At 40.9% G+C, this 17,434-nt stretch overlaps 1 protein-coding gene across 4 annotated transcripts in view; it reads left to right on the top strand.

Annotated features, from left to right (window-relative positions):
• Window positions 1-17,434, top strand: part of FHIT (fragile histidine triad diadenosine triphosphatase) — a 512,422-nt gene that overhangs the window by 412,813 nt on the left and 82,175 nt on the right. For all 4 annotated transcript variants that reach the window (XM_008503541.2, XM_030458483.1, XM_030458484.1 and 1 more), the window contains one exon: window positions 13,330-13,398. In XM_008503541.2, coding sequence (XP_008501763.2) covers window positions 13,330-13,398 — 69 coding nt within the window. The remainder of the gene's footprint in view (window positions 1-13,329; window positions 13,399-17,434) is intronic.

Raw genomic sequence — 17,434 nt, 5'->3', positions numbered from 1 at the left:
CACTCAACTCTGTTGCAGTCTTGTGAGTGTATTCTGGTGTCTGGCTATAAGGAAACACTGAGCTGCTGATGTTGAAGCAAGTAGCAGGTAGCCAGCTTCTTAAATTCAGACCTTTGCTCCTGGTGTGCTGAAAGAAAACCAAAGATGGCAGACTGATCTGGAGAGCATTCAGACTCATAGAGATAACAGAAAGTTTGTGTGGAACTTTGGATCCAGTACTGTCTTACCAGATTTCATTTGCTTATTCCCAAGCAGCACAATATCACTGAACATCCCTTGTTAGAAGGGCAGGTTACATTTCTGGAGCAGCCACTTCACTCTGTACAACCAGTACTTTTTTTTTTTCTTTTTTTTTTTTTTTAGTGTGTTACTGCCTGAAAGTTGGAGTGGCTAACTCTGCTAATTATATGAAACTCTTTACTATGATCCTGGAGGTGTTAAACAATTCTACCTTCATTAAATATGCTGCTCTTATGCAAGCATGGCACACAGATTGCAAGTTCTAAAATTTATCAGGCAGACTAATTATTTAAATGTGAGCTATAGGTTACATAAATAAATAGCTTTCCCTCAGTAAATGGTGAGGTGTCATGGTGTTAGCCACATGGTCTGTAGCACAGTAGAATTAATGTTAACACTTCTGTAGCTTTCTTTCTCTGATTAGTAATTCTTTCGATGTTGGTAGATGAGCTGAATTTATGAAAGTTTTTCTTTCCCCCCTAGGTCTCTGTTTTGTATTCCTTGTGCATTGCAGTCTGCTTATGACTCTGGCAGCTGCTGGATAGTAAAGCCACAAATAGCTCAGGCTCCCTGCTCAGCTTCTGGAGTAAGGCAGATACAAACCAAATTGGGAGCTGCTCCTAGGGTGAGATCTCTTCTCTCACAGCTCCTATAACCCAATCTTCCAGCTACATAGAATTTGGAATTAAAAACATGTGTATCATAGTGCAATGACACAGCATTGCATACCTCAAAATAGGCAGATCACTGTGGTAAAGAAATAGGAATTTGCCAAGGTGGGTTCCATGTATTTTGTTGTTATATGTATGCAGCAGGAAACATGCATGTATGTTCATGCAAAGGCACGAAGTGATAATGGGCCTTCTGAGTGCCCATTTATCAAAGTTTAGAAAATCCTATACGAGAAAAGATTCTCTAGCTGGCCAGAGAGAGTTTCATTAAAGTTTCTTGCTGTTATTAGTTTTAAATTCACTTATGTTTGCTTCAGTTTCATTTCTGGAGGGACCTGCTATGTTGGTTCTCTGGCAGCAACACAGCAGAGGGTGGAGAGTATTAAGTGACAGGCTGCATATTCCTTCTCAGTCTCCTGGAAATGTTTTGTTGATTTTTTTCTCCAGTCACTCTAATTTACATGCAGCTTTCAAAACCAAACTTGAGTGGGCATTCTCCCTCTCCTGCCCCAGTTCTCACTCCTCCCTTCTGCTATATCAGCCTAATCACCTGGTTTCATAAAGATGAAAAATGGGGGAGTGTTTCACTTCCTCTTCACTGAGAAATCTGCGGGCCTGATCCTGCAGCCTTCAGTGGCTGCTCTGCCAAGAACAGCAGGAAAGGTGCTCGGCACTTTATGGAATGTGCTCAGCTGTTTACAGACTCGTAGCCTGAGCACTGCTGTACTCCTCTGTAACACTGCATCCCAGGGAAGCACTTGCCCATCCGTTTCACGGTGGATTTAGGAGGAGGAACTTGGTTTCATGGCAGCATCAACGTCTGTGTTAGGCCCACTGGAAGCAATTGGATCAACTCAGTTATTGCAAGGGATTAAAAGGAGCCAGACGCTCTCTTAATGGACAAGCATAAGGCGAAGTTGAAAACTTGGCCTTTTGGGGAAATTGAAAGCAGTTTAGTTCAGGTTCAGCTTAGAGGGTTGAGAAAGGAATCGTCTATTAGTCTCAAGCCAGGCTGACAGTGCACCCACACCGAGCTCACAGATGCTCTGCAGCCTCCAGGCAGAGCCACACGTTAACCCACCAGAGACCGGGGCCACGAGCATCCCCCTCCAACCTGCCCTGGGCTGCTGGAGCCACACAGGCAGCCACCCAGAGGTCACCCAGCCACGTCCCCTGAGTCTGGCTCTCAGACTTGTGTGAGGTCTGTTCGGTCCAAAGCAGACTCTGCAGGGCTGCTGTTTGCTTCTCAGCCCTCCAGCTCTAGGTAGGAAGGTGAGGAGGGGCAGGGTTTGGTCACCTTAGCAACCCCTCATCCAGCACTTCTGCAGAGCTCATTGCACCAGGTTTAGGCCAACCAAATCCTTTTCCCATCCCCTGGAGAAAGGGGAAAGAAAGCTGCGGGTTGTGGACCGGAGTTAAAAGCTGCTTTCAGCTCTGATCCTTGGACAGCAGATTGACATGTTGAGGCTGACGATGAAGCTGTGCTGTAACCCTTCACAGGTAACCTTTGTGTTCACTGGAAACTACGGTTGCTTTGCTGATCTTCTCCTAGCCCAGAGAAAGGGGAGAGACACTAATATCAGCTTCTGCACCTCCTATTTTAATTTTATTTTATGAACAGAGTGGCTGGTGAATCATGAAAGCTGCTGAAAAGGTTCAGTTTCAAGTCCTGCATAAAGTTACACTGTTTAAAATTATCTGAATTCCTTCACTACTAAATACTTCCTGGAAGCACTTCTTTCTTTCTTTTGTTTTTTGAGCACCTTTTATATTGCCAAGGTCTTTAGCTGCAAACACAGAAGGCCATGCAAATAAGACCAAGCCAGCTGCACAGATTTTGCACACTTTAATTAAGTTGTAGGGCCTCAAATGAATTTGGCTCCAGTTTCCGATGCTTCCATGCCCTGTGTTCTGTTCCAGTGTTAAATCGTGCAGAAATGGAACGTGACCTAACTTTCATGTCAGTTGATTTGGCAATAGCTGTTTTTGTGTAACTAATTTAAAAAGATTGATTGTTGGTTAATTACATTAATGAACTGAACCAACATGGGCACAGACCAGAGCTCAGCAGTCTCCTAAACAGTCATTAAGAATAGACATCTATCTTTTCACCTGCTTGTACAGCCTCCTGTTGGGTGGCAGAGTGTGTGGAATTGTAATTCTGAAGGTTAAATGACTTAGGAACGTAATCACAAACTGTTCACCTCTGCTACTGTTCTGCCCATATGGCCCTGGTAGTCACAGTCAAAGTCCATTTGGACAAACTGTCTGTTGAAAGGTCTCCAGGACAGAAAGTCTGGTGGTTTCAGCTGGGTTCCTGGCAAACGTCAGCATGTATTACAAATCCACCAAAGTTCCCCTTTGAAAGGATTTTGTGGATTTAAACAATTTTGAAATAACTCCTTTCCCAATTAGGGTAATTCATGCTTATCAAGGTGAAAGTGTTCTTAGAACAGTTCACTCTTCTCTCCAGCCAGCTTATGGATGTGAAGAAAGATCAAATCGATAATACATTTCTGTAATTAAATTGGTAAGTTAAAATGATCAAGTTCTTGTTTTTAGCAAACAGTCAATGGGAAGTGCATTTCTGTGGGTTTATCAGTGTTGGCCTTGGACCATTCACCACGCTTAGGTGGGAGGTATGCAGATGCTGTGTACCACACAAGGGCTTACTTTAAAGAAGTATCTTAAGAGGATTTAAAAAATTTCAAGAGAGGGACACTGGTACTTTTTGTAAACTGATTTCAAAATATTGCAGTCAATAAAGGCAATGGAGTGCATTTGATTTCATTTTGAAGTTTTGGATATTGTATATCTTCTGCCATGATTAGCACATCTGTTTGCCAGATTTCTTCAAATCATGAAGGAATGAAACTGAAGTTAGTAGGAGTGTTTCTCTGTCTTGAGCAAAAAGGGGGAACCTAGTGCAGAACTGCATGTTGTGAAAGATGGCAAGAAAAATCCTTCTCTACCTGGGAAATTAAGAGTGGTTACTACTTCTGCAGCAGTAACCTGGGAGAAGTTATTAGTTTGTATGGGTTGTTGTCAAAATCTTCAAAGGTGACTTGTGTTGGTGTTGATACTGTGGTATTCTGCAAGGCCTGATTCAGTACTTGCTGAGACTGAGGAGTTGTTACAGGGATTTCAGTCACCTTTAGGTCATGTTGTAGGTAATGTATGAAGTTTGCTTTTCAAGCATGCTGTTTACTTCCACAGAGCATCTAGTATCCCAAATTCAGCTCTTGTGTGGGAAGTAAATAAAAAATAAGATTGACCAGTAGTCACATAGTCCATGCTGAAAATCTGCATTCTCTGTTCTCAGCTCCCTTACTGGATGGGCCATTGAACCAGTTTTAAGTGAAAAGGGAGGAGACTTAATCTGGTGGGTTGTTTGCAGACTGGTCTTGCTTCCTTATCGTCCCAGAGCAAACTTTGGTAGACTGATGATGGGTTAACAGCTGAGCAGCTCCATGAGGTATTTCATGCATTGGTTCATGACAGCTTAAAAATACCTTAAATGTAAGGTGAAGAGATTATGGAATGACACATATGCAAATAGCATTAAATTATGGTTTTATCTAAGATCTTCTGTTTCAAGCTAATTGAAAGACAGAGGCCACTACTGCTGGAGGCAAATATGAAAAGAAAACTAAACTGAAACATAAAAGTGTTTTTGATCAAGTACAATTCTGTTTCTGTTGAATGTTTTATTTTGTTCCAGTCACATAAATTACCATCTTTGAAATACCAAAACTCCCACAATCAGCTTTTTATAACAGAAAATAATTTACATTTAAAAGGTTTAACTGAAGCAGCTAAACCTCAGAGATGAATGTGCGCATTAGGCAATAAAACAGGAAAACAGCCCATGTTTTGGAACCCATAGCTGCTATATATAATTTTAATATTATAAATAACTAAATGCAGTCTAGTGAGTGCTATAGGGATGCACAGAGATATTTGCTAGTTCTTGGGAAATGTGGCCTTAAGGGTATAAAATGCCTCAGTACTGACACAGAGCCTCAGAAATCTCCCTTAGCACTGATACATCCTGTGACAGAAAGCACCGTGGCTTGAATACATTTCATCCTCCACAGAAAGTTATGAGTTTCAGTCATGTTACCATCATCAGAAACCTTTTCTTTCTCCTTGCAGTAACACCTCTCTTCCATCTTTAACTAATGAAAGAGGAGACAGGGACAGTATTTTAATCCTGCAGGAACCTTGTCGTTGTCCTAGAAGAAGTGGCAACAGTGGTCTGAAGAGGTAATCACCACAAAAATTAGGGATAATGATTTCCATCTTATAATAAGAGTAACTTCTACATAAGGCTCTGCTGCATCCATTCCTGATTTATCTTCTCTTCTTCCCTACCCCCTGCATTAGAGGGAGAGTGGGACAGTGCTCCTATGATGCTCTTATACCCTGCTAGTGGAGAGCTGATATATTTCAGTTTTATGCTCTTCTCAAATGTACTCAAACACATGGAAGAAATACCTTACAGGTGTTTGCATCATTGCAGATACTCCAGAGGACTGAAAACCCACTGTATTCCAACAGTAATCTTTCCATCAACCTCAGTGTACTTTATATCTCAGCTGTGATGCCGAGTCCTGTTGTCAATGGAAGCAGTGAGAAAATGGGTGGAAATTTTGGTGGAATGGGGATTAGACCCTTGGTGTTAATGGCAGGCCAGTAGGGCTGATGTTGGATACAGCCTGGAGAAGCTGGATACATCCTTGTACAGAGCATCTCTCTGTCCCCTCTGAAGGAACTGGAAGTTTCTTGGCATCCAGAAGGTTTCTTGGGGATGTTTGGTCCTTACTCTTATTAATATCAGGAAGTAAATTAGTACTATATTGACCTTTGCATCAGACCTTTTAGGGGTCTCCCAGCCTTTTCATTTAGACCAGGTCTCTGAGGGAAAAACCCAGAAATAACACACTGGTGTGGTAATTAGTAAGCACATTCTACATAATTACAATGTTAACATCTCAGGGGGAAAATGAAAGCTTGTGCTGTGCCTTTAACGGGACAATTTGATAATCCTCTTAGCATTTTCTCTTTTGGCTGATAATATTTCACTGAATTTTGCTTTGTAAAATATTCCTAAAGGGAGGCTTAAGCAATAATGCAGAGATTATGGAAATAACTCTCATTAAGCATAGGGAGAGACTTCGGCAAAGCCATGAACCGCTTCAAAACATGTAACCCCCATTAGGAGCTTCATTTAAATGTTTATTCACAGAGCAGTAAATTTTTATTACAGAACATTTTATTGAAACATAAATTAAAGAACCCTAATTATAAGTATCACAAGTGTTAAAACAATATGCATTCATCAACACTTAACTAAAGATCAGAGGTGAGGGGAAATGCAATTGCTTTGGTTTGCGTTTCAGCCACACTAAATTTACACTAAACCACCCAGGCAGAGTGACCCCAAGGGGAGGTAAAGTGCGGGACCTAAGGCAGGTGGTCTCCAGCAGCCCCTAATCCTACACCATATTCCTGAGCACCTTAGGGAGCACCTTTGTGCATCAGCTTTGCCCCATCTAAAATGAAGTGATACTTTATGCAGGGACTGCCAGGTTTTAGGGTTGATTTTGCAGTTCTTTGCTATTCAGGGTGTAGAAAACACTATTTGGGTCTTAAAGTGTTCCCATTGTAGTCTTGGTGACATATAATGGAAGGTGAGTGGAGCTGGTGATGCTCCTTGGTCTGATCTTCCTATCACTATGTGAGGATCCTCATTCCTAGAGTTAGGGGCCAGGTTAGAGGTCAGAAAATAACAGTTTAGAAGCCCCATGCCACCCTCATTTCTATTTGGCTTATTCACTTGCTGCTTTTCAGAGGATCTCATGAGAAGTGTTCAAATTACATCTGGATCACCACTTCTGATGAGCATGCTAATTACTCTCATTATTGTGCCAGTTTTCTTAGGTCTGGGGATGGGGGGAGGAGCAGTTGGCAGTTCTTCGTAGTGCTAAAGTTACCTTCAGCAGTGGAAGTTATGATTGCAGATCTCAAGGGGGTAGAGAAATCTTTCTGTGCATATTTTCATTAGGTCAAGATCTCTTTTCGAGCTCATTCACAGCTCATTTCTTTAAAAGTTTATAGCAGTTGACAGATACATTATTTATTGAGAATGCTGAATCTGCACATTTCTCAATGTAGGTGTTTGAAGATGAACTCTGCTGCAAGTGCCCCACTTGGTTTGGTTTCTGATATATTTGCGAATTCACTCAATTTTGTTACTTTCCCAAGTAAGTCTTCTCTGTGATGAACAGTCTTGTTCCTCAGTGTTCAGGAGGCAAATCCAAGGCATAAACATTAGTAGGGATCATTGGAAAGCTTTCTTTTCTCCCTCCCAGGGGGACGTGTACAGTACAGCACCACATGGAGTTACACACATGGCTCTTGAAAGGGCTGTCACTCCACAGCTTGTAGCATCTGGACACCCTGGGTGACCTCATCTCCCAGGATTTTTTCTCCTGTTTCTCCTGTTTTCCTTCTTTGCACCCACTTATGATATTTTTGATTCATAAAGCTTCCACCACCATCTCTGATCTGTCAGTAGCTCCCACCCTTCCTATTCTCTGGTGTCTCTTCTTGTCGATTCTCACCTGTGTCTCTGCTGCTTCCTCCTCTGTCACCCCAAGCTTTCTGAGGTAGATGTGGATTTCCCTGTCCTTCCCTTCTGAATTATCCCTCTGACCTCCTGTCCATGATGCTCTCAAGTCTGGCAGTCTGTATCATCCTTACAGTTCTCATGATGCTAGAAAAGCTTCGGTTTCATGTTTTAATTAACCAGAGCCAAAGAAAAGTTGTCACAGGAGTGTGCAGCTTTCCTGGGCCTGGAAAACCCTGACCACCAAAATGCCAGAGCTGCCATCCCTTGTCTGGGTCTGTACAGCCCTGTGCTTGAGGTTTTAGTGAAGTGGGAAAGGAAAATGCTGATTCCTATAAATGGGGCATTTTTAGGAGAGGAACTGTTTCAAGTAGTTTCTTGTCATGTTTTAATATTTTATAAAGATTAGGTCTTTTTAAATGGTCTTACTTTGTGTAATTTATAACTCCTGGAGATGAAACGGAAAAAAAGAAAAATATTAATGTTGGCCATAATTTTGAAGGCTGTGAAAACTGAGTATTTTAATTGACTGAAACTCCTTCTTTTCCTAATGTTGTATAGGATTTTAAAAATTATTTCTTAATTCATTTCTCCCCCCCCAACTCAATTCTTGACTAGGAAAAATGTCAAGAACTCATAAATACTCACTGAAGAGAAAATGCTTTCCCATGAAGATGTCTTTGCCAGGACCTGCAAGTCACCAGCCCTAGAAATTGGCTTGCAGTGCCTAGAAAGAGCAATTTTACCAGGTGTTAGAATCTGGGTAATGCGATGTATTTTTGGGGACAGCAGAGGGAGTGCTGTCTATTAATGAGCTACGGATAAACAGGCAGGGCTTTTCACAGAATAATTTTGTAACAGGGATAATTGAGCAGTTAATCAAGAATAGCAAACCAGAGCTCCATGGAAGCCCAGTTTACAGAGAAGACAAAATTGCCCTATTTTTCACGTGGCTATCTCAGTATTACAGTTGATTTTCTTTATCACTCTCTTAACAGTCTTACTTGGAGAATGGTTATTAGTTTGGAATTTCTACAGTTAATCTGGTAGTTTAGAAGAAACATTACCACAATCTCCTATAGAGACACAAGCTTCTTGTAATGAACAGGGGACTCGGCTGCAAACAAGGTGCAAACCACCTTTCTTTTTTTTTTTCTAAAGAACTGACTGATGGGGGTCTCATGGTCACCAAACCTTGCTACCTGCAGCTGCTAAGGCCCTTCATACCCTTCCTCCTGCCTGAACATGACAGTGGCAAGGACATTGGGGTTTACTTTTCCTGGCTCTGATTTCCTTCCATGGGACATCACAGCCTTTTCTGACCTTGCTGCACTGTGAGACTGTGGAAGCCCATGGCTTGTGACCTGTTGCCATTTTTTAATGTATTCATCCTGTAGCAACATTTATTGTTAGTAGACTCTGTGAGCATGCTGAGGACCTTTTGTACAGGCTGGTGTCTCCATTTCTGTTGGAACCTGAGCTTTGTTGTTCTGCTAGCCAGCACAGCAGCTGAGTGAACAGAACATAATATATATGAATTATTGCAGGCAATGTCCACGTCCTCCCCATTGGTGTGAGGCATGGTCATCTGCTTCTCACTATTCTGGTGTACCTGGGGAAGTTTTTTCAATGTCTATTTTTGCCTAGTGTTTTCACTTTACATCCAGTGCAGTGGTGACACATTGGTTATTTGACAATAATTCAGTATATAAAACCAGCCATAACCAGGAACATTGCTTTCTGCATGGCCTTGAGCTCTGAAGTAAAACTCACCTGACCTCAATGGGTGGTTTTCCAACAAAGCAGGCACCGGGTTTTTTGGCAGAGACTTTTGTGAGCATTTTGCAGTCCTGATTCACTGCAAATTGACTTTAGATGCCGAATCCCACAAATGCCTGTGCTGCTGCCAGATTTCAGAAGTGGTGGGATGAGTGTGCTCCAGAGTGCCCACAAGCACCATTCTACCACAGCCATGCTGGGAATGCTGCAGGGCTGGAGTGGAGGAGCCTCTTGCTGCAGTGGAGGAAGGTCAGAGACATCACAGGCTGGTTTTGGCTCACAGTTTCCACATGGCACTAGAGATTTGTTCCTTGCAGTAGGATCTGCAATTCTCTTTACATTCTGGGTATAAAGGTCTTGAAAAAACAACTTCTCTTATAAGAGTGGTTTTGCATCACTAGATGATTCTCATCATAAGGAGTTTCTCCAAGTGAGATTTCATTTTTATTGTGGTAGTCACTGTGAACACAGAGGAAGCAACAGTCTTAGCCTGAGAAAACTGTCAAATAATTTTGATTTTGAAGGTATAATAAAGTTCAGCTCCTACAGCCTCCTTCCATCTGCTGCTGTTGTGGGCATCCCTGGCAGAAAATCTTGTCCCCAATGTCAGAAGCAAATGGTGAGGCTCAGACACCTTTGACCCAGGCAGTGTCCTCTGCCTTGGGGCATATAGCATATTCCTCTGTTGTCCTCCCCAGTGTTCCTGTCTCCTGGGATCATGCTCAGCTTTCTCCATCAAGGTCTCTGCAGAGGAAGCAGTGGTAGCTAACACTAAGCAATGCAAGCATGCATCTACATTCTTTCTACCCTGATGTAGGTGATATTGCTTTGTCCATAAATGTAAATGTCTTTGCTGTTTTATGTCGCCTTTCGTGCTTACTTATCAAAATAATGCTAAAAATGAGGAGAAGGCAGCTTTTAGGGGAAAACTGAAATGCATCAGCCTGCTGGGATGTGATGAGGCTGTCTGCCACCCACTAGAGATGAGTATACCCACAGTAACTGGGCAAAAAATTTGAAACACTTTATTTTGACATTTTGTATACACAATGTTTGGGGTTTTTTTTTGTCTCCAAGCAGTGTTTTAAAGAAAGATTTCCCTAAATCTGTTTGTTCAGTAAAAAAAAAAAGTGCAGCCAAATATTTTGTTTGTGTCTACTGACACATTTGAGTCAACTGCAAATGTCTTTTCTGGGCATGCAGGTTTTTGTTCTGCCCGGAAAGCAATATGGAAAGGAAGCAACTTTTATTTGTGGACACCCTGAAGTTATTCCTTCTCATACCTGTTGGGGAGAGCTCCCTGTAGCCAGCAGTGGATGCAAAGCACTGAGACATTTAAATAATACCTGGGATACATATACTCTTAATGAACCAATTCACAGATTGGAAATGGAGCTGGTGCTTAAGTGCCTTGGTGGATTGAGGCTTTAGCAATAACAAATACTACTAAGGAGCAAAAAAGATCAATTAGAGAAATCCTAATGAATCAAAATATCAGCCTCCCTGAGTTGGGAAGGTCAGAAGCTGAAAGCAGATTAGGGAAGATAAGATTCCCTTTTTGGTATTTCTCACTACATAGTAGTCACTGCTCTGTGCTGCTTGTATTTCCTTGTGTTTTCTTGGAAGAAAAGCTGAAGAAAAGGAAGCTACTTAAATCACTAGTGCCATTCTGGTTCATTTCCATTTCACAAAGAAAAGGTAAAATCCAAATACTTATTTATGTTCCATGCACAGAATTTAAATAAATAAATAAATTTACTGTCTTTTAAATTGATTGTAGTTACCTCAGACGTTGGAAACACTCATTTGTTTTCTGATACAGTCGACAGATTTTTCTATGCAGCCTGGCATTGTGTAAGAACATAATGCATGTAGTGAAGGTGACTAACCCCTGAGAATGTCCCTCACTGATGCCAAGTGGCCCATATGCTGTTGTAAACACTTTTTTTTTTTTTTTTTTTCCCCCCACTGATCGCAAGAGCCTTTTTTTGTGTAGGAAATGGCATTAGGCTCATTCATTACCTGCTGTGCTGGTCTCTGCATCTGCAGTGCAGCACCTCTGCACTGAGCTTTGGGCTGCATCCCTCTGTGCTTTCTGATCCTCCAAATTGTCATGGGTAGACTGAGACTCTCCTGTGTGAACCCTGGAACATTCTGCCTAAAGAGCTAAAAATTGCTCTTAAAGGTGACTCACCTTCTAGAAAATACAGGTGTTGATACCTGGTATTAGACAGTAGGTATCTTATCAAGAGAAATTCCTGAAAATTTATATTTGTAGCAAAACTATCAGTCCTTGTAGCAGAATAGAAAAAAAACTGACTGGACAATTATTCTCTATTTCTATAAATAATTTAAAATCTAACAAGAACCACAGGTGTGAGACACTAGTGAAATTTTATAGTACCACTGCAAACTTTAATCTTCACTTTCATTTTTCTTGGAAGTCTTTGCCCACAAGCCAAATTTCAGGCCTAGGGCTATTAAATACCATCTACAAACTTGCCTTGTGATTTATGAGAGCAGTGATGTTCAGATGATACATTGCACTAATACATCACAAGAGCACTATCACTCTCATGATATATTAGCATATTACAATATCAGAACACTATCACTGATGTATTACTGAAAAACACAGTTTTTAACCCCCAAGAATCATCCTCATCTCTAGGCTGAATACACAGAAAGCTGTGGATAATAAGAATGAACAAATGCATATTAGGTTTCTATAGGGCAAGATGAGGGGAGAAAAAAGAGTGGTATTCAGAATATTTCATTAATTGAAACATCCTTGTGTTTTCCTTTTATTCACTGAGCAAATGTTTTCATAGGTTGAAGCTAACACAATATAGGTGTGTTTGAGTTTTCTTACAAATAGCCTAGGAAAATCTTTTTTGATTCTGGATTTCATCAGAGACTTGAGCCATGTTTTGAGAATGTTTCAGTGAGGTGCATGAATCTCAACTGATTTCTACCTCATAAAATTGAGTCAGGTGCAAACTATCTAAATTCAATGTAAAGCATTTGGTGCTGCTTGTGATGCAGTCATTTTGTTAAAAGGATTTAGGCACCATCTAAAAATATCTGGAGATGCCTCAGTGTGATCTGTCACTCAGATCCTTTGCTGCTTCTCCCCAATGAGGTAGAGGTTTTTTCCTGAAGAATTATTCTGAGTTGTTTGTTCTTTCTTAAAAGTGGGTGAAAGGGGAAAAGATAAAAGAATGCTTTACAATATTATAGGTGTACTTAGTGCAGAAAAGCAGGCTCTGCAAAACGGGGCTAATGATTCTTGTGCCTTGTGGGTTTGTGACGAGTTGGTGCACTGGAGCACATGTTCCTGCAGGGATGTGTCCCCAGCATCCACCTCATCCTACTGGGGAATTCAGTCTGTTATGTTAAGCTACAACCTCCTGGGACAAAAGGCAAACTCTTTTAATAGTTTTTTAACCCTGTGAAAGCCATTGTATTAACCATGCTATACAGCCTGGTGAGTGTCCTTTCCTGATACTCTTCCTACCCAGGCTGTCTCTGTTGTGCACCATCAGTTTCTCTATCCCTGAGCCCATGCCACACAGCATGAGCCCAGGCCTGGCCATGCAAGCCCTCTGCCCATGCCAGCTGCAGCCCTGTTCCATCACTAGCACCTTCTTATTCTTGTCAGTTCTGAAGTCACAACGTGCAGCTCTGAGTTCAATTGTCATTTCAAAGCTGTAGCTAAATACATCTCTGACTGACAACGATGGCTAATTCCACAGAGCCCCTGAACTTCCAGGCATCTCACTGTGAAGCTCATATAATACAGCAGAGCTGCTCTCTTATGTTTTTCATCTTTTATATCCTCCAAAGAGCTGGGATAAAGTTATGGAACAGGCTTATATATTTTCCTCTGAAAATAATGCTGTGCAAGCCTTTGCATCGTTACTTGTATGTGTGGGGAATAAAACTGACAATCAAAAAAAGAAAGACACGAGCTTGATAATCACCATTATTGTTGTTTCACATTTTCAGCATGTCCACGTCCATGTCCTTCCAAGGAGGGCCGGAGACTTCAGGAGGAATGATGATGTGTACGAGGAGGTAAAGGCTGCCTACACTCCATTTTTGGATCAGAGTTGGGTTTGCTGTTAAAAATCACCTTAATGATGCAGGTCCTGCCTTGAGTGGAGATAGTTAATGGGATGTCTGCATCTTTATTGGTTGCAAATACCCTGTGGTCACACCAAGCCCTGTGCTGGGATTTCTTTGAGAGTTCTGGTTACTCAGGGTGCCAAGGGAGGATGCTGTTGATGACTTGAGAACTTCAGTTTGTCACCACACACAGAGAGTGAGGTGGCATCTCTACCAGCAGCTGGGTTCTCTTATTTTGAATTTTTGGGGAAAAAGGATGACCACACAGTTAGCCTGGCATGTAGGGAGCATGTCCTATCTTGTCTGCCAGCTTGTGGTGCCAAACCACCTCCTTCCAACATGGGAAAATACAGACTGCTCGTTCCAACAGTCACAAAGTGCCTTCTGGCCTGCTTTTTGTGAGGCTCTGCTTATGCTCTGGACAAATCATGTTGTAGCCCCAAAGGTAAAAACTAAATAACCATGCATATAGATGTAATAGATGATTGTGGGGATTGTACTGCAAAGCTGGGGACATAAGCTGCTCCAGGATGGCTGAATTATGGCCTTTTTTTAAAATTCACAATTCTACTGGTATTAACAAAAAGTTTTTCCCAGCTTGACAGCTGTCACAATGAGTTAATAAAAAAATCTCACTATTGTTAGATTTACAGATAATTCTTAGTGGGTTTGGTAGGATTATCTGTTTCAAATATAATATCTTCGCTTTCTGAAAGTAATTAATATAAAGCCATTCAGTCCTACTGCAGTACCATCTGTTTGAAGGAGAATTCATGATATTTTCTGCTTTTGTATTTTTTCCTTTGTGATATATAAATGATGACAACTGCCCATTTGGAAAAAAAAAAAAGGCATTGTATTTTTAAGTTTTCTAATGACTTAACTGTGCAAAAGTGGCAAAAAAAAAGTTTATTATTCACCAGGTACATGGTCAGAGGCTGAGAACCCTATTAGTGAGTGTAAAACCTTATAATGAGGTTTTGCTGAGCAAAGAGATGAAATGAAAATGCATGATGGCCCTCTTATGTACTGGTGTAGCTAAAAGCAGTTAAGTGAGTCAAGCTGAAAGTCAACATTTTTTCCTTTTCAAATGTGTGAAGTAGTTTTAGATGTCACGCCAACACACAAAGTTTCCATTTTTGTTGTATTTACAGTTCCACTTTCTTCTTTTTTTAAACACATTTCTTTCTCCTCTGTTATGTGTAAATACTGTCAAGTCTGTTAATGAACCAGACTATACACTTAATGCTGTTAAAAACAAAAGGGTGACACTGGTGAAAAATATTTTTATGTTATTTTCAGTTACAGCAATTGTAGGTGTTGCTTTTAGCTGACACAGGAAGCAGAAATACTTAGACACAGATGTGATAATGTCTTTTAGCAGAAGAATGTATAGCCTCAGAATCTAACAAGTCTTGAACATCATAGAGCTGATTTGTACAGACTGTAGCTGATAAAGATTTCAGGATTTTTTAGGATTCAAGGGATAAAAACCACATTTGATGCTATAAAAAGTTTGATGCAAAGTTCTGTCCCTGACTGGGTTGGAGGATGGAGGGGCTTAAGCAATATGCTATCATAAGTGGATAAATCTGTTTTGAAAAATAGAAAAAGGACAAGTTATTGAAAATACAGCTGACTTTGGAGCTTATGTCAGTAAGCAAAAATATTTTGATATAATGCCTCTCTGTGTTGTACCAACAAGACATATCCCTTTGTCAAGAACTTCTAGAAGATTTAGGAAGATATGTAGATCATAGTAGAGCAACAGGCTGAAAATCTATGAGGGACAGGGTACCATTAGGTAAGATGTAGGTGCTGGAGAGAGCTTTAAATCCATCATCCATGAAATTTGTACTTAGGACAATCAAAAATCTGTTTATAAATTCTCCATTTCCATATATATGAGTGATAGATGGAGTTGTAGTTTAGGCAGCAAAGGCCACTTTCCCAAATCATCCCAACAGTCTTTTCCTTGTTGTGTATTGCATGGAGGCTGACCAGCCTCCCTTAAAAAATATGTGTATTTATAAAGCATACCCAGGCCTAGTTTTGCATACTGCCATGCTTGATTTTACTACCTCAGCTAAAGACTTTACAGCTTTTGGGTGTAATTGTCACAGACTCTGGATCTCAGCTCTGGCTCATCACATCTATCACAAACCCCTATCTATTTGTAAACAACTTTGAGCTCTCAGGGTTCTGCAGTTGTCATCTGTATATGCTCAGCAGATTGCTGACAAATCCCATTGCTCTCTTAGCATCTGACAGTGAAGGGAATGCCCAGATGTTGAGCCATCAGTCCTCTTAGGAGACTTCTAGAGTTAAGACAGCTAAAAAGTACTGGCAGTCTCTTACCATGTGCTTTATTTCTCCCATTCAGTTTGGGAGTGACCACCCATCTGACTGAAAAGACATCAAATAGGTAGATCAGTTTGATCCCTGCTTAGGCTGTTTACTGGGCTCTGGTATCTTAAGGCTTTTATTTATGTAGCTCTGCTATAGTCTCAGCTAAAGCAACTCTTAAGTGTAAAGCATATACTTAAAGGTAAGGTAAATCTTTAGTGGTTGCTTTTTAATAAGATTGCTGATAGACCTTAATGTCTGCTGTGTCTGGATGAATGTTTAGAACTCCAATACTGGAACATTTCACAGCACCTTCTCCAAGGCATTTCTTGGTGGGATATGTCACTTAATATTTTAGGTTTCTGTACCTCAGTGCATAGGAAAGAAGTCACTCCATGATTTTTCTAAGATACAGAGAGAATGATTAATGAGGAAAAAAAGAAAAATCTGCAATGAATGTTTTAGATGTATTTCCTCTTTATGGTACTATTTCTTGGGAGGATGTTTCCCAGGGAGTGTTAGCTATCCACCCTCTGGGCTCACCACAGTGAAAAGCTAAAGGTATAATTTTTCAGTTCTTACATTTTCCTGCAGTAATTTGAAACCTAATCTTGCAAGTGTGCACATGTCAGAGTTAAATAGGCCCTACATGTTTTACTATTTCTGAATTGCCTTTCTCATCTACATCTTGAGTAGTACTTGTTCACTGATTCCCTGTTTTTCTTGGACAGCAAAACCATAGCATCTAAATATTAGGAAAAAATTAATTCCTTAATGTTTTCTTTTAAATTTGAAATAGTTTAATATTTTTATATTCATTAACCAAGGAACTTAAAAGGCCTTTCTACCAAGAAGTTGCCTGCTTTGAAATAGAAAAATTTTTTTGGTATTGTAAGGGCGTGTTCACAGTAACTGATAAGAATTTGGTTTAAATAGAAGTCTTCACTGTAGAACAGCACCCTGTCTTGACACAGTCAGCACAAGTTCTACAGTGTTGTTAGAGGTCATCGTGTCCAAGGTGTTCAGGAGCATTATCCTGAAATGTCTCAGCAGTTTCATACACTCAGCCATCTGTGGGCAGTCCTCGTTCAGTGTGTGTTTGAAAAGTCCATAGCACAGTCTGTCCCTGGTCTCCACTGAGTGGTTTGCCATTACCACAATATAAATAACATTCATCATCCTTTGGGTTGGCAGGTAATAGCCATACTGGGCAGAGAGTGTGGGGCTTTCTCAGGGAGGAAGATTGAATCAAAAGGCCACAATTCAGCTGTTATGAGTGCTCAACTCAATAAATTAATTTTGAGACTGACAGATTCAGATGGGTGAAGGCAACTGGTCTCTCAGCAAAACCTTGAGAATCCCTGGCATGCACTGATGTGGTTTGTGGTGCAGACCACTGTTCCTCCCCCAACTCTGTGTTTCACTCTGCAATTATAGCCTGCTGTAATGGATGCAGCTGCAGCAGAGATGCACATCAGGGCTGTGCATGCTGGGCAAAGAGTGCTCATCCCTCTCTTCTGCAGTTCCCAACCTAGGCTGGAGAGCACTGAAAGTGCTGTAAAAGGAGGATGAGAGAGGTTAGCCCAAACCCCTGTGCCTGCATCCCCTGGCTGCCTGCCAGACCTACATCATAGACATC

Source organism: Calypte anna, chromosome 12 (assembly GCF_003957555.1).
Source record: "Calypte anna isolate BGI_N300 chromosome 12, bCalAnn1_v1.p, whole genome shotgun sequence".
Classification (NCBI taxonomy): Eukaryota; Metazoa; Chordata; class Aves; order Apodiformes; family Trochilidae; genus Calypte; species Calypte anna.
The sequence above is the reverse complement of the archived record's forward strand: the minus strand, read 5'-3'. Positions and strand labels throughout refer to the sequence as shown.